This window comes from Lissotriton vulgaris, chromosome 5 (genome assembly GCF_964263255.1).
Source record: "Lissotriton vulgaris chromosome 5, aLisVul1.2, whole genome shotgun sequence".
NCBI classification, from domain to species: Eukaryota; Metazoa; Chordata; class Amphibia; order Caudata; family Salamandridae; genus Lissotriton; species Lissotriton vulgaris.
The window spans coordinates 1,874,804,934-1,874,822,759 of record NC_141693.1 but is presented as its reverse complement, the minus strand read 5'-3'; the positions used below and the strand labels follow the sequence as shown (position 1 = coordinate 1,874,822,759).

Sequence of the window (17,826 nt, the reverse complement as noted above, 5' to 3'; positions counted from 1 at the left end):
CGCTGCCTAGGCGAAACCTAAAAATGTCACTGTGCCAAACCATGCAGCTACTGTTATATATACACACACCCCATCCTCCCTGCCTATCCAATTCCGTAAGATGCTGACATTAAGCTGGTTTACTCTGATGAAAGGGTATCGCTTTCTCACACACACTCAAACAAGGATGGCAATGAAAATTGAAGACACATGCAGAAAACTGAAAACATGAGTTGCTAACAAATGCTCTCATTTTCGGACTATGTGACATAGGGGTAGTAAAAACAGCAGTCTAACCTATAAACACAACATGGTCTTGTGACATCAGCACTTGACATGGAATGAATTTGGGGTACATACCAACAATACACCAATCGCTGAAGGGCTCCATTGGAGCCCACCTTGAACACTGGCATCCGTCCTTCTGTGGTGAGGAGCACCTTACCAAGCGTGTGCAGGGATAGGTCGCCTGTTCAACTCAATAGTAGTAGCTCCCTGATTTAGCAGTCTACTCTTACTTGACGTTCCTGCCCACTGTGACAGGCATTCCTGCTGAACAGCCTACAATAACAATCAGTTGGCGTAGATGCATGCAAGTGAGCACATACTATAGTCACTAGAGGTTTGGAGAGTGTGGATTCTTCAGCATGGTTTAAAGTACTGCAATCTCAACGTTTGTTGAGGCATTCTGAGTAGGTTTATTACAAATTAAAGACTGACGCTCATGACATCTGTATGGTCCTTGGCATTGAGCTGGTTGCATAAAAGTGTTATGTTTTAGTGCCAACATAGAGATATTAGCTTGCTTGATTCAAATGTCTTAGATTTGGTAAGTTCGGTTATTGCTTTACCATATATTCAAGCATTGGCTCCTCTAGTGCATGAACAGATTAAATGTTAGACCACAAGTGCATTACAGTAGGAAGTGCTTTAGGTTAACTATCTTCCTCACTTAGGTAATCTTTTAATTGTTCCAGTGTATGGAGCAACTAGGTAGATAGAAGCTGTACAACAGTTCATAACAAGCAATACAGGACCCAGTTCCACAGCACCTGCAAAGTGCTCACAGCAGCAAGTACCTTATACGATTTAACAAATAGAACCAGTCCCTTTACAGAAGGTATGTACACGGTCTGTAACTTTACAAACAGGTGCAATCTGGAACTGCCTATGAAGTTTACAATTCACAACTGTATACCTGCCAACCTGAACAAAAGTCTCAGTGTGAGGAGGGGGGTGGGCCTTGAAGGGGGCAGTGCCCCGTGCGGAGAAGTACCTAGGAGGCCCTTTCCAACCCTACTCTGCTCCCCACCCCCAATAAGCTTGCTGAGGCCAGTGCTTATGCCATGGAGTGTTTTGACAATGTCGGCAGTTCAAAGCCTCGTGGTTTTCAGCTAGTTTTCTCTGCCATGTGTAATTTTTTTGGTAAAGGTGGCTCTTTTCGAGGGGATCCTCATCAAGTCCTAAGCACTAAATAGCCCTACCAATTCACGGGGATCCCTTAAGCATGTCTAAAATTATATATGTACAAAACTACACTACGTTGCAACCTAAAGTAAAGTCAAAAATTGTGACATCTATTCCGTTTTTTTAAAAGATGTCAATTACACAAAAATGAGTCACTGATAAGGTTAGCCAATACGCTGCAAGGCAAAGTGTATGACGGAGAGAATAACGGCACTCTGCCTATACGGACTTCACAACACACCCTGCATCCCATCATGCCACACAGGTAACAGTTAGGGCAGGTCGTTTTTATGGAATATCAGAGGATCCTTGGTGAAAGCTGTAATACTTCTTGTTCGGGGAGGTGGGAGGGTTGCTTATGAATGAGAATTTCCCTGGAAGCAGTGCATAATTTTAGCTGAGATATTTACTGAATGCAAGAGAGGGAGAAACACAGGTAGGGAAGACTGAGGAAGAGAAAGAGGATAAAACTGTCACAAAGAGAGAAAACAGGAAGCAACAAGACTGAGATAAAGAGGTTAATTCAAGACTACAAGCCTTGGTATTTGGTGCACCAATGTTTAATTGCTCCGCCGCAGGCTTCTGAGCAGAGCTTCAGGCACTGGCACTCATTCTTTTGAAAATTAAGCATTGCCTGAAAGATAATCAGGATTATAGGGGAGTATTTTTTCCCTTCTCCTCCAGATTATCATCATCCGTCATAAGCACTGAATAGAATAGCATGGATATTTTTTATCCGAATAAAGATTGCTTGATTGATTAGCAAACCCATCCCATAAATAAGCTGACATGGAATTTAAAAAAGTTCTAGCAATCACCAGAAAAGGTTCCTCAAAGATATCTACCTTGCTTGAGTTTCTGCTCTGGAGTCTCTGTCCAGACACCATAGTCTGGTGACCATATGAACAGATCTCCAAATAGTAGCCTTACAAATTTCTGAAATGGGTACATTTCCAAGAAGGACAATAGGGGCAGCTTTTCCTCGCATGAAATGTGCTTTCCGTCTACCAGAGGGGCTTCTCAGCTAGCTGGTATGAAAGAATTGTATAGGAAAATATTCATTAAGTAATGGACAGCTTTGATGAAGATAAGCCTGTTTACAATGTACCATAATTTATGAACAGATGATCTGATAGTCTTATATATTTAAGTTTTGTCTAGGTAGAATTTAAACACTTTTTACATCTAGAGCATTCAGAGACCTCTTTGCTGGAGTTCACTGGTTAGGAAAATACATAGACAAGGAAATGGTTTTGTTAATGTGAAAACCTGAAACTACCTTAGGAAGAAAACTAGGGTGGGTCCTCATTACCACGTTATTACTATTGAATACTGTGTATGGTTCAGTACCACATAAATCTTGAATTTCATGTACTCTGCGGGCAGAAGTGAAACCATCTTAAAAAAAGCTGCATTTGATGTTTTTTTCTTAAAATGTCATTAAATTAGGCACTTTTTAGCCTTTCTTTGGGCTGCAAACATATAGGTAGTGTACTTTTGTACTAAGTTAGACATACATACATGTATAATTTTAAAAGCACTCCAGGATCCCAGCGTGTGGGCGGGACGATTCAGTGCTTATGACTTTGACCGGGATTCCCCTGGAAGAGAATTAATGTGGTTATTGGCAACACTTGTACTCTGCAGTGCCGAGCAGCGGTAAATCGGTGACATTCAAAGTGGTGTAAAATGTTGTTTTAAAAAATGGCAGCTGTTAGAATGGACAGGGTGCAAACTAGAGGCAATTTTAACCACAAGATCCTCACTAAATACACCAGGTAAATAATTATACAACTTTCTCTAATGGGGTCGGTTACCACATACTTGGCAATGATCTGGTCAAGGGAAAAAAAACCTCACTGGTTTTCCCGTGTTTCTTCTTTCAGGTCACTGAAACACCATGTAAATTTGCATTTCACCTCCGAAATTGTGATAGGAAAACTCACTCGTGCCAAAAAACAGATATTGGGTGCCAACGAGATCTGTGTTCGTTTACCCCATCGCTCAGAATGAGAGCACATGTGTTTTACGAGTCATAAACCATATTAGGTGGAGACTCACGTTACAGGTTATCCCTCTAAAAAGCCTTTGAGAGGACGTGTCAATGCTAGAAAACTTTGTGCTGAAAACTAATAAAGGCAGACTGCTCAGTCTCACAGGCCTTGAGGTCTTCACAAATTCCACATTTTTTAAGCAAGGATGCATATCTCTGTAACTACATAGGAAATATACATTGTAAAGGCGCGCATACGTATCAGCATTTCAATGGTGCATGTCAATATTCATTTGCACTACTTAAATCTGTGAATTAGGGCAGCTGGCCGAATTCTGACCAGCTGTGAAGAGCTGACCTTTTGTGGCCCTTGGTGCCGCGGCCCAGGGAGAAAGGCTTGTGTGGCAGTGCCTGCAGAACGTGAATGGCCTCTGGCTGGAGCTCGCTGGGGACGACTGGAGCAGCCTCTCCCTTCACCTCCGTCTCATGAAACAACCGCTGCTTTTCCTTCTCACTGTCTTTCTTGACGAGCTGCATCCTCCTCTCCATGCGCTCAATTCGGGCGAGCAACTAATAAGAAAACAAGGCCAAGTGCCAAAAAACAATAGTCGATTACATTTCATTTAAACGTGCATAAGCCCCTGGCTTAATGGGTCTCTATAATATGCTAACAATCAAACTTATTTGTTATTGTAAATCTTTTGGACGTCCATCATGGGCCACGATTGTGGCACTTTTTCTGAATAGCCACTAACGATGCCTACTAATGCCAGAGATGTTTAGCATGCAGTGTGTTGTGTGTGACTATCTTTCTATGGCGCAAACCTAATCAGAAGGCTACGAGCGCTATAATCTTTCATTATTCTAGCAATCAATCGCACTTAGAAGCATGGTTTAAAGTACTACTAAGCTGTACTAATTCCTTCAGTAACCAAATACTGGTAGAAATTGTTCACAACGAAGTTCTAAATTATAAACCTTCTCAAAGAAACTAAAAGACCCCAATCATCTGAAAAAATGCTACACAGAGTTCACAGGAAAAACTCATTCCGGGACAAATAGAAAGCTGCCCTACAGCCCACACAAAATCATCTGCTTTAAACAAGCAATAGCAAAGCAAATTCATTCTGGGGTTGCTTAGTAAACACAGGGTGGCACCATGGTTTCATGCACGAGAATTTCTGATGCCTTAAAAAGATTCTAAGCATGTCACGTGACAATGTTTTCAATGGCATAACGTAAACATTATGGCTATGGGGTATTTAGCATTGAACTCCATGCTACCAACAACGACTGCAGTCTGTAGCCAACCGCTAAAAAAATAAGAAAGTTTCACAATCTACTTTGGGCATTAAAAGTCATTCATGGATTAACAGAAATGAAAATGTACATCTATATAATTGCGACAGGTTGAACCTTTTGGAATTTCAGGGGAAAGAGGCCCAGTAATTTCTAGTAGTCGTGGATTTAGAGTGGGTAGCAACAAAATTCGCATGTAAATCCCCAAGAAGTCGGAATAGGCGGAACGCCCCGCCCCCCCCAACCCCGAGATACATTATATCGTGTGTGGCGAATATCTATTCCAAACACATTTTGTTATGTGAAGGGCCAGGCGCAGCAGCCATTATGGGGCATGACTGCCATCTAGAGGAATTGGCAAATATTGCTTGGAGTTCAACATTTTCCGATATTTCGGGCCCGTGACTTGCAGAAAAAAAATGTACTTTTTATGCGGGTTCGCATCGTGATTGTTCGAGAATTGTGAGGTGTCTTAGATTTCTGGCGCGAAGATTTTGATTTTCACACAACTGTGAAATGTTCAGCTCTTATAGATAGAACCCAACAGGGCAGCTGGTGGACAAGCGAATTACTTCAACAGTAAATTGTGCAGTTTATAGACAGATCCACGTGACACCAGTACATATGTTTGTAACTTTGGGCGTTTTTATGACTCTCCAACAAATGGTATTCTGGTGTTTCATAGCTGTTTCAGTGTACTGAAAATAGGTGAACGATATGCGCATTTCACTGTAGAATTGTGATGCTTGCGAAACTGAATTGTCAACATATTTTGCAATCAGTTGGTTCCCAATTTTTTTCGCGATCACGCAGCCATGTATATATTTGCATATTTATGTGGTGTGCAATTAAAGTCATAGTACTACACCACTGCATTTGGGGGTGAAAGCCCTTCGTCGGATATCTCACATAATTATGAACATCTCGCGTTTTAGGCACTGGGCGTTAAACTGGATCTAAACACTCCTTCCAGCGCACACTAGTTTGAGAGGATGCTTTAACAGGTGGTTATATAATACATGGTCTGATATTATAACTGTGATTAAAAAGGAAATGTTGACAAATGCCATGACGTGAGTAGTACAGCTCCGCTTATTTATGGTACGACCTGTACAGTATACATTTATTCATGAGTAGTCCCCTGGGGGGGTGACCGCCTCACTACGGAGATGCACCGTGCTGTAACTATTTGAAATAAATGGGCGTGCGTTTTGAATTTCAGGGGCAGCCATAACTGGTTGGACGGCTTGCGTGTTTGGGCGAGCTCTGCACAACAAAGCCCGGTTCACAGCACAGTACCCAAGATGGTGGCGGGGAGAAAGATTACTTCTAGGCACTGTAAAGCCGGGAACGCGTGATTGGCGGTTACTCAACACCGCCCACCGAAATGAGCCACGCCTGCAGGCCACCCCAAGCACAGATGAGTAAAAGGAGGAGCAAATGAGGCGCTCGGATCCAATCCCGCCCCGTTACTGATAAAAGGCTGCTTAAGTCCCACCCACAGGATTGCGAGCATTTATCTTTTCTTGATTAAGGCGAGCTCTCTGGAACGATTTACCAATGGACTAATAGACCAGACTCTCGCCTCCCCACCACAAAGAGTGTAAAGTCTTAAGCCCCTACACTGCTATGTATATAAATAATACTTCAAGCCCGCATGCTCACCCACCGGCACCTCTCAGGTGCAGTAGACACCGGCCCTGTAAACATGTACCCCCTCCCCACTTTCAGCACACGTTACCGCAGTAGCCCTGGGTCTCACCGTGTCCCGCTCGCTCCGGAGCTGCCCGATCTCCCGCTCCCGGGCCTGCAGCTGTCGCTGCTGCTGTTCGATGAGGTCGAGTTGAAGCAGGAGGATCTGCTTGAGGCAGGCGGCCTGTGCGGGACCCCCGCCGGCGGCCGCCGGCCCGGGGCTGCGGCGGGCCGGGCTCTTCCACAGGCGCTCCCCGCCCGGCTCCTCGCGGACCATGGCTGCCAGCCCATCGGGGCTGCCCCCGGCCCTCAGACTCATGTCCAAGCCGGCGAGCTCAGTGGGCCGCTCGCATACCGGGTGAGCCTGGGCCCCCGTGTGCGTCAGAGTGGGGCCTGCAGGGAGTGCCTCGGGCGTCTCTCGTCGGGCCTCAGCTGGTCCGGGCTGCGCAGTCGCCTTCGTTTCTGGCCCCGTGTCCGCCTCTTCCGTGGGCTTCGGTCCCCAGTCGTCGTCCTGCCTCAGCTCGCTCTTTTGTCTCGGCCTCCGACTCCAGAGTGAGCTCCGCTTCCTCCAGGCCGCCCTAGGGTTACTGAGGCCCGGTACAGGCCTCGCCTCCTTCCCTGGCTCCGCTCATCAACGCCTTCTCCCGCCTCGACTCTCCCCGGACTCTACTGCCGCCTCTTTTCCTTTCCACCCTGGCCTTCGCCGGTTCGCCTCTCCTCCGCCCCTTAGTCTTCCCTCTAGAGACCCTCCTTTCCCTTCATACCAGGGTTGCTCCTTCTGCCCCTTTCCAGCCTGTGTCCCCCTGGCTTGACTCCCCCTTAGACCTCTCCTGTCCAACTTCTCTTCCCTCAGCCCCGCGGGACTGGCTCCTCCGTGTGCCCTCCTCTCAGTTCCTAGGGCTCGGATGCCGCCTGTTCTCCCCAGTCTGCCCTCTCTCCCTCAGGTCCCTCTTCCTGTCAGTCCCTCGAGCTTGGCTCCCCTCACTTATCTTCTCTCCCCTCGGTTCTCCCAGGGCCGGACTCTCTCCCCTAGGTTCTCCCAGGGCCGCCCCTCCGAGGCTCTTCGTGTGCCCGGTGTTTAGCTTTCTGTCCTTTTCCTCAGCTGCCTCCTCCGACCGTTTGGCGTCTTTCTAGGTCTCCCAGTGGCTCTTTCCCTTCAGTCCCTCTCCCTCCGGCTCTCCTCCGCCTGTTCTCTCAGCCCCTTCTGGCCCAGCACCGGTCCCCTTCCTGCGCTTTCCTCAGCTCCCTTCTGCCTATCCCGCCGCCACCATCTTGTCTGCAGCCTTCGGCTAGTATGGTGCGCTGCGCACCGAGAGAGGACGGGCCGTTGGCGGGCTCAGTCCCTGGCTACCCCCGCGCTACAACCACCCGTGCGGCCCCTGTTTATTCATAATAATATTTGTTTGCCCACGGCCGACGCCGCGAGGCCTCCTCTCCCTCGAACAGGAGCTGCGCATGCGCATCAGGCTGCGGGAGGCGGGTGTCGGGCTATTGTCAGCGAACGCCGCCATGACAGGGAGGGGAGAGCAGGGGGCTGGGAGTGGGGGAGGAAGGGAGAGCGCGGGGGTGGGGTACAGGGGCATGGGGACTCGAGGGGTGCTCAAACATCACGGGTAAGAAAGGGGTTGCCTAGCGAACCTGGAAGTCCCAGGAAATAAATGGCAACTCTTCTTTTGCCAAAGATATTAACATAATTCGTTTTCCTTTTCTCCCTCTTTAAAGCAGCCATCAAACCCACGCAACACATATATTTCTCCTTGCAGCAACATTTCCCTGTAGGGGTGTTCAGTGTATGTCGATGTATGGGAGCAGATACACTAGGCTTGATTGGGGGGCGGGGGGGATGGGCCAGGGCTTTAGAGAGAAGAGAAGGGCCCTGGCATACATTTAAAGGTGCCCTGGGAAGGAGGGGGTGCGTCGTTGTGGCATAAGGGGAGAGGAGCCTGTGAGGGACATGAGGCGCAGAGCCTGGGAAAGGAGGAGGCATGAGGAAGAGGGAGTCTTGGAGAGGAATATGTCTGCAGATGTATGACGTAATTGAAGCAGCATACCCTCAGAATATGCGCAGCCCAAGTAAACAATATTAAATGGACCCGGGGGACGGGCGAGCGTGTTGCCTGCCGCCTTCTCCTTAATCTGTACATAAATAAGCACGAGTTGTTTACGAACTGTCTTGGGTCCCAGATTTACTATATATATATATATTATGTATATTGCATATTATTCGTCCGCATTTTCCACTGGAAACACATTTTTTCGTTTGCCCTATAACGGTTTATCCCAGCCCCTCGAACATCCTTTCTAAGCCATGTCATCTGCTCTACTACAGAAAGGCAAAGGGATAGATGGCAGGCAGCTAATGTGCTCCATCGCTTCTCTTTCTTTATGAGAGATTTACCCCATAAATAAACATATTTAACAAGCGAGCATCTGTGGGTTCGTGGACGAATGTGAAGACCCAATTGTGCATTTTAACCACACTAGTACGGGGTCATATCTAAATGAAGTTCTCTCAGATCTGGGGCTTACGATAGTTAATAAATTAAACGCGATCTCCCTTCGGTTAGATCCAACATTTTTGGGGAGGGGATATGAGACAACAATAGATTATATTCTAGTATCAAATGCCCTGGCTAATAGAGTCATGAGCTTTGACTTAGTGGTTAATACACTAAGTGATCACTGTGCCCTTAAGATAGAATTTTATCTAAAACACACTCAGTCTTCCTCACAGATCATAGTCAGTGCTTTAAGTCAGAATACCCTGCACTTGGCTAAGGCAAATGGATACTCCCTAAGATGGGAGAAGGTAGACCCCAGGGAAATAACCAAAAAAGTGGTATGTGCAGCCTATCCATCTATAGTTACATGCTTAGATCTGGGAGTCCCGGAGGAGGAACTCATATATAACTTTATGATAATTTTAGAAAAAAATAAATGAATTACTAACAGTAAAGACTCAAAGAGATTGTCCCAGGTAAGTTGGGTGGTTTAATCATAAATGTACGGCAGCACATGAAAAACTGAAGACAGCACTGAATAAAACGAACAGAGACCCAGAGGAAATAAGAATTTTAAGAAAGGACTATAATACCGCACGTAAGGAGAGGAAAGGCAAATTAAAACAAGCCCTATGGGACCAACTGCATGAAAGCTCCATGGACAAAAATAGTGAAGCATTTTAGAGAGTGGTAAAATCTCCCTTTCTAGCAGATTGTAAAAATCTCCGGGCCATAGAAGTAGCCATTGAGGAATCGTTTTGGGTGGAACATTTCTCGAAAATATTCCAGAAAGGTCCAGTACCAGCAGGGTCCGATGCAGCCTTCAGTGGTAGCCCCTCCACGGTGTCTTATCCCATTCCGCTAGAACTTGCGATAAGTGAGGTACTTCAAGCGTTAAATGCAAGTAGAAATGGGAAAGCCCCGGGCCCAGACGGGGTTCCCGTAGATCTATTTAAGTATAACACGGACCTATGGGCCCCAATATTGACCAGCGTGTTTAGGGCATGAATGGAGAAGGGTCTGTTGGTCTCCTGGACTAAATCCATCATGGTCCCTATATTTAAAAAAGGAGACCGGCAAGAGGTATCCTGCTATCGCCCGATTTCACTGCTGGATTCGATAGACAAGGTGGTGGGGAGAGTAGTGCTTGAGCGTCAACAGCAGTGGGCTGACGATGGCGGGATTCCTCTCGGACCTTCAATTCGGGTTCCGGGAGGGCTTTGGGACTACCGAGCAAGCATTAAATTTCTCAATGTTGCTGGGTAAATACGTCTGTGCAAAGCAGTCCAGGTTATACATGGTTTATGTTGACCTGTCCGCTGCTTTTGATTGTGTTTCCCATGCAAAATTGTGGTCCGTCCCGTTATTAATGGGTGTTGATGTTCCCCTGATTGACTTCCTGAGGGAATTATATGCGAATGCCTCTGCGAGGGTACGTTTCGGTGTAAAAGGCGAGTTGTCCGCGTCGTTCAGAGTAGAGCGTGGAGTCCGGCAGGGTTGCGTTTTGGCCCCCTTTCTCTTCTCACTTTATACAAATGGTCTGGAGATGGCAATGTTGAGGGGGGGCCAGTACCTACCGCAAGTAAGAAACCACCCGTTCCCCCCTCTGCTCTACGCAGACGACGCTGTGATACTGGCTCGTACCCCACGCGAACTACAGAAGGCCCTGGACAGGTATGCTGACTTCATGGGTAGCCTAGATCTACGCATAAATATAAAAAAGACTTATGTAATGGCAGCAGGTTCAGGGAAAAAGGGGGGTAAAGAGATATTTCTTAGCAAAGAAAAACTCGAACTTACTGGCCAATACTCCTATTTAGGTATTATAATTGATGATAGAATGAATTGGAAACCCGCAATTGAGGCCAGGAAGCATCATCTAATGCGAGCAATTGCTGCACTTATAAACTTCTCTCAGAGGCTGGGAAAAAGGCCACCCGTAGAATTGTTACAAATCTATAGAGCTAAATGCCAGGCGATAGTCCTGTACGGGGCCGGAGTGTGGGGGCATGCCAACATTAGTCCCCTACAAGTGGCAGAGAACACCTTTTTAAGATTTCTGTTAGCGGCACCTAAATGCGTCTCTACGTTTGCATGTCATACTGAATTTGGGATCCCGTATTTGGTGGATCTAGCAAAAGTCAAATCTGGACATCAAGAAAAAACTCACTTACTAAGCAAATAGTGGCAGATTGCATGTCATTAGACCGCTCACTTAAAATCAGTTGGCTCCTGTATGTGAAAAATCTTTTGACTGATCTGGGACTTGGGAACTATTACACCACTCCTGATACGATCTGTGAAATATCTAGGAAAGAACTGAAAGTAAGGGCCCTGGGCCACTTAGAAGAGCTGCGAATCGCCATGGAAGGAGTAGTTTCTGTCCTGTAACTCCAGTTCTGTAGTAGGGGTATCTCTGTTATAGTCATAATCTAGTGAATAGTCCCGCCCATGTGCGTGGACCCCGGCAATCAAAAATAATCTCTTAAGTTGTCAAAATAATGCAGAAACTGCAAAGACACTTAAGAGAGAATTTAAAGACAAATAATGCAGCCTATATCCACAGGCTACACTGTCCAGTACTTCAACTAGAAATTCCACCAAAAAAAACACCACACACAACACAGCCTGCCAGTTTCTACCATAGAGAAACTTGCCTCCCCCAGTCAAAGACTCTGGAATAATAGAGAGGAAGGTAGGGACAGACAAGCCCCATAGGCTGCCATTATGTGGCTTAAATAGGATACTGTGCCTTTAAGAGAACTTTCCAGAACTTCTCCCAGTATCCCAGAATGCATAGCAGGTCCCTCTACTTTCAGTTCTTTTTGAAGGCGAAGTACGCCAGACCTGTCACATTCTTTACATGATGAAATATCTCCACCGGGGAGGAGGGCGGGCGCCTATGACTATAACAGAGATACCCCTACTACAGAACTGGAGTTACAGGACAGAAACTACTCCTTCTGTAGTAGGGGATCTCTGTGTATAGTCATAATTTAGTGAATAGAATGGCAAGCCCATCCCCACACCAAAGCGGCGGTGGAGAATAATACATAACGCCACTACTGTGCGAACAAATTCCGCAGCGAAGCCTGCCCAACCTGAGCGTCTGCCCTGGCGTCAGTGTCCAGGCAGTAATGCTTAGCAAAGGTATGAACCGACTTCCAAGTGGCTGCCTTGCAGATTTCAGCAATCGGCACGTTACAGAGCAGAGCCGTCGTGGCAGCTTTGCCCCTAGTGGAATGAGCCTTAGGCTTACCTCCTAAGGTCTTATTAGCCTTTTGATAACACAATTGTATGCAGGACACAATCCACCTAGAGGTGGACTGCTTAGAGGTCGCAAGACCCGTCCTGACCGATCCATAATTGATAAACAACTGGTCAGACCTACGAATATCTTTGGTTTTATCCAGATAAAATTTCAACACCCTCCTAACATCCAGGGAATGGAGAGACCTCTCCACTGGGGATGAAGGGTTCTGAAAAGACGTAGGCAAAGTTATAGTCTGGTTGACATGAAAATCAGAAATAACCTTGGGAAGAAATTTAGGGTGAGTACGCATAACAACCTTAGCAGCATGAAATACAGTATAAGGTTCATTACAACACAACACCTGAATTTCACTCACCCTGCGGGCCGATGTAATGTCCACGAGGAACGCCGCCTTCCAGGACAGGTGCTGCAACGAAGCCTTATGAATAGGTTCAAAAGGTTCCTTCATCATTCTGGACAGCACCACATTCAATTCCCATGAAGGCGAAGGAAGCCTGACAGGAGGGAATACTTTCTTCAATCCTTCCAGAAAATCTTTGATCACGGGGATCTGGAAAAAGGAAGTCTGTGAAGGGCATTTCCTGTAGGCAGTCAATGCAGCCAGATGAACCTTAATGGAATGCACATTAAGGCCAGACTGCGCCAGATGTAAAAGGTAAGGAAGGATGACATCTTCCTTACAGGTCGTAGGATCATGGTTCTTAGACTGGCACCAGATACAAAACCTCTTCCACTTGTAAGCATATGAAGTCCGAGTGGAAGGTCTCTTAGACTCCTTCAGTATGTCCATGCAATCATCGGGCAGATTCAGATGGCCATATTGCACTATCTCAGGAGCCATGCCGCCAAACTCAAAGACGAGAGGTTGGGGTGTAACATCCGTCCCCCGAACTTCGTGAGAAGGTCCGGCCTGCACGGCAACCGAATGTGAGAAAGGAGAGACCGGTGAAGTAGGTCCGTGAACCACCACTGCCTGGGCCACTCCGGGGCGATGAGTATCATCCGAGCCCTGGACCGGGCCAGCTTGATGAGCAGCACCGGAATCAGGGGAATGGGAGGAAATGCGTACAGAAAGCTGTTCGTCCAGTTGATCCATAACGCATTCCCCAGCGTCCCTTGCTGGAAGTACCTGGAGGCGAAGTTTCTGCACTTGCTGTTTTCGGCGGTGGCGAACAAATCTACGTCTGGAGTTCCCCACCTTGCGAAGACTTCTCCTAGTACTTCGTCGTTTATGACCCATTCGTGGTTTTCCTGAACCAGTCTGCTCAGTGCGTCTGCCTGAACATTCTGCACACCTGGTAGATGGGTGGCCGTTATCGTCAGTCCTCTGGCTAGGAGCCAGTGCCAGATCGTCTGCGCCTCCTGTGACAGAGTGCGCGATCTTGAGCCCCCCTGCTTGTTGAGGTAATACATCGTGGTGGTATTGTCCGTCTGTACAAGCAGAGAGTTGGTCTGAAAGGACGGAAGAAAGGCCTTCATCGCCAAGTGAACAGCCCTGAGTTCCAGGAAATTGATGTGATACGTGGCCTCCATCGGCGACCACGTGCTTGAATCTGTAGAGTCCCGGAGTGCGCTCCCCATCCCAGAAGAGACGCATCCGTCACGACAATCTGCGTGGGAATGTCCTTGTGAAAGGGAACCCCTCTGAGGAGATTCTCCGCCGAACACCACCACTCCAGAGACTGAAGAGCATGCAGCGACAGTCGAATCTTGTCGTCCCAAGATCCTTTCCTCAGATCCCACTGGTCCTCCAAGCACTCCTGCAGCGGTCTCATGTGCAGCCGTGCGTGTGGCGTCAAGAAGATACAAGAGGCCATCGATCCCAGTAGAGAAGACACCGTCCTCACTGTTGTAGATGGAGTCGTCATAAGAGCCCGAGCCTTCCGAAGGAGTGATAATCGTCGCTCTTCCGAAGGAGACACGCTTGCCGACAGCGTATTGATGGAGGCTCCCAAGTAGTGTATGCATTGGACCGGAGTCGGGACAGACTTGGCCATGTTGATGTGCAGCCCCAGCTTGTTCAAGAGAACGCACGTCTTCTGGAAGTGTGCTCGCGCTTCCGAGAAGGAGGATGCCTTGATCAACCAATCGTCCAAGTATGGGTAGACGAACACCTTGTTCTTCCTCAGGTGTGCTGCTACCACCGCCATGCACTTCGAGAACGTTCTCGGCGCAGACTTCAGTCCGAATGGTAGTACTGTGTATTGATAGTGATTGGTGCCGACTTGGAACCGCAGGAACTTCCTGTGTTTGTGTGCAATGGGCACATGGAAGTAAGCATCCTGTAGGTCTATAGCGCATAGCCAGACTCCCTGTTGCAACTGAGGGTAAATCTGATGCAACGACAGCATGCAAAACTTTTCCCTGCGAATCCATTTGTTTGCCTGCCGCAAGTCCAGAATGGGCCTGAACTCGTTCTTGTCCTTCTTGCGAACCAGAAACAACCTGGAGTACAGTCCTCTTCCTCTCTGAGACAGAGGTACGTCCTCTATCGCCCTTTTCCTCAACAGGATATCCGCTTCCGCCTGAAGCTCGCGCAGCTGAAACTGCGAGCTGACCGGGGGAATTGCTGAAGGAGGGCTGGTGAACCGAAGACTGTATTCATTGCAAACAATATTCAGCACCCACTTGTCCTGAGTAATTTTTCTCCACTCTGCCAGAAAAAATTGAATGCTTCCCCCTACCGGAGTGGGTAACAGATCCGGGGGAAGTAGATTCTCAGGGCCTAGACCCCGCCTGGCCCTTGGGCGCTGGGGCCGACTGCTGGCCTCCTCTGCCCTTCTGGCGCTTCTGGAACGGCTTACGGAACTGGTGTTGCTGTTGCGATTGCCCCGAAGCCTGGCCCCTTCCTCGGCCTTGCCCGCCGAACCGCCGTTGGAAAGGGCGGTACTGCTTCTTGGTCTCTTAGGCTTCTCCAGGCCCACAGCCGTTAGCGTCTCGGCCTCCGCCTTCATGCGGGCCATCTCATTGCCCGCATGCTTCCCGAAGAGGGTCTCACCGGAGAATGGTAGGTTGGCCACCCTCTGCTGTGCGTCCGGTTTCAGGGACATAAGCCGGAGCCATGCGTGGCGTCGTTGGTTGACTCCGTGGCAAAATCCGTGAGCCGCCAACAGGGAAGAGTCCGCTGCCGCGCTGATAATCTGGTTCGCCACCAGCATCCCCTCACTCAGTACTTCCATGAAGTCCTCACGCTTCTCCCGAGGTAAATGCTCTGCAGATCGCTCGAGGGAGTCCCAGAGGGCGCGGTCGTATCGGCCCAACAGCGCCGTGGCACTCGCAGCTTTCATGGAGGTAGCGGAAGTTCCACAGACTTTCTTCCCCGCCGAATCCATCCACCTTGACTCCTTATCCGGGGGAACCGTGGAGGACGGAGTGGTGGCATGCTGCTTGCAGGCCGCCGTCACAATGACAGAGTCAGGAGGAGGTTCCGTTCTCAGAAAGGCCGGATCCGAATCGGGAGCCCGGTACTTCTTCAGTAACCTTGATGGAGCCCCCCTCGTCACCGCAGGGGTGAGAAACAGGGCCATAGCCGGTTCTTCCAGGCCCGGCATCAGAGGCAGGAGAGGACGAGACAGGTGTTTTTGATGTAAAGTCTCAAAAATGACTGACGCTTTCGGAGTAGGCACCGTCAGGGATATGCCCAACTTCGCAGCGCCCCTTAAAAGGACGTCATGGAACGCCACCAGGTCATCTATCGGGGACACTCTCGTGTCCGGTGACCCCGATAGGGTAGGAGAATAGTCCCTGGTCCCAGAGGACCTCGTGTGTGACCGAGATTCGCGCCTCCTATGGCGGCGTCTCGACCTCGTGGATGACCTGCGTCGCGATCTCTCCCTTCTCCCAGAGCGAGATCGAGACCTGCCCGCCCGTGGCCGCTCTGTCGGTTTTCGTGGAGGGGTCTTCCTTGGCTCCTCGCGGGGTTTCGGTTTTGGGGTCCCCTTAGGAGGAACAGGCAGAGACGGCAGGGAAGTGGACCTCGGAGGAGGAACCTTCGGCTGCGGGGTGGGCCCAATGCGGAGGGACCGGAGGTGGTGGATTGTCTCCTGAAGGGAGTGGAGGTTTGGGTGGAGGATCCTCCTTAGGAACAGGAGGAGGAGTCGGAGTCCTGGGCCGAGATGGTGTGTACACCTCTGAGTACACCGAGCCCGGTGACCCTTTAGGCGAAGGGTGCGGAGAGCCAGCCCCATCAGCAGGTGACCGCTTCCTCTTGCGTCCTCCACTTGAAGCAGCGTGACTTCTGGGACTAGAATCCCTCTTGCGCCGTTTTGGAGAGGCTGACCGACTCCTAGACGCTGACCGCTGTCTGCTGGACGCAGAGTGTCGCTTTTCTGGCGTCGAACGACGCTTCCTCGACTCCGGCGTCGATCGCCGTCTCCTCAGCGTCGACCCTCTTCTCCTCGGCGTCGAACGTCGACTCCTCGACGTCGACCTCTTCTTCCGCGACGCCGTACGCCGCCTCTTCGTCGTCGAGCGTTCCGTCTTCGACGACGAACGTCGCCGTCTTCTTGATGCTCTCGACGTCGAGGAGCCCCTCGACGTCGACAGGTTCCTCGACGGCGATCGACGGTGTCGCCTCGACGGCGATCGACAGTGTCGCCTCGACGGCGAGCGTCGATGCCGCTTCGACGGCGAGCGTCGATGCTTGTCACTTCGCCTTCAGCGTCGGTAGGAAGACCTCGACGTCGACGAAGACGATGACGTCGACGGTGGCTTCGACGGCGACTTCTCCATGATCTTCGACGTCACGCCGCCTCGACCCGGAGCCCCGGGGAGAAGGGGAGCACACCGCCGTCATCCCTCTCGACGTCGTCGTCGATGCAATCGACGTCAACGGAGACCGGGACCGTTTGCTGGACTTCCTGCCTCTGGGGAGCCCCCCAGAGGTCTCAGCAGAGGCAGAGGGAACCTTCCCAGCCTGCCCAGACCCACCTGCAGCCTGCAGACGCCTCTCCTCAAGGCCAGAAAGCCTGATCTTCAGTCTGTCCCTCAGAGTCCGAGCAGAAAACTGCTGGCAGATGACACAATCCTCAGGGACATGATCTTCAGGGAGGCACACGATGCAGACATCATGGGGATCACTCTTGGCCTTCTTCCTCCCACATGCTGGGCACTTATCGAAAAGGCCAGGCATTTTAGATCCCTAAAACGCCTAAAACAGCACAAAAAAGAGAAAGAGAACACCAAGAAGTAAACTGCAACACTTTTAGAACTCAAAAGTGCCAAAATATCCAATAAACCCTTGAAACAAGGGAGAGCTCAATGCCAGGGTCCTGTAAGCAGGAGCCGGAAAAAAGAACTGAAAGTAGAGGGACCTGCTATGCATTCTGGGATAAGTTCTGGAAAGTTCTCTTAAAGGCACAGTATCCTATTTAAGCCACATAATGGCAGCCTATGGGGCTTGTCTGTCCCTACCTTCCTCTCTATCATTCCAGAGTCTTTGACTGGGGGAGGCAAGTTTCTCTATGGTAGAAATTGGCAGGCTGTGTTGTGTGTGGTGTTTTTTTTTGGTGGAATTTCTAGTTGAAGTACTGGACAGTGTAGCCTGTGGATATAGGCTGCATTATTTGTCTTTAAATTCTCTCTTAAGTGTCTTTGCAGTTTCTGCATTATTTTGACAACTT

At 49.2% G+C, this 17,826-nt stretch overlaps 1 protein-coding gene across 3 annotated transcripts in view; it reads right to left on the bottom strand.

Annotated features, from left to right (window-relative positions):
* MSL1 (MSL complex subunit 1) overlaps window positions 1–7,868 on the bottom strand; it is a 114,458-nt gene extending 106,590 nt beyond the window's left edge. For 2 of the 3 annotated variants that reach the window (XR_015296078.1, XR_015296079.1), the window contains exons 1-2: window positions 6,501–7,724; window positions 3,798–4,009 (exon numbers count right to left, since the gene is read on the bottom strand). Coding sequence is in view for 1 of the 3 variants with exons in the window: in XM_086924370.1 (XP_086780496.1) it covers window positions 3,798–4,009; window positions 6,501–6,749 (461 nt within the window). In the remaining 2 variants the exon portion in view is untranslated. Of the gene's footprint in view, window positions 1–3,797; window positions 4,010–6,500 lie in introns of all 3 variants that reach the window. The other variant, XM_086924370.1, reaches the window with a different exon arrangement.
* Window positions 7,869–17,826: the final 9,958 nt, after the last annotated feature.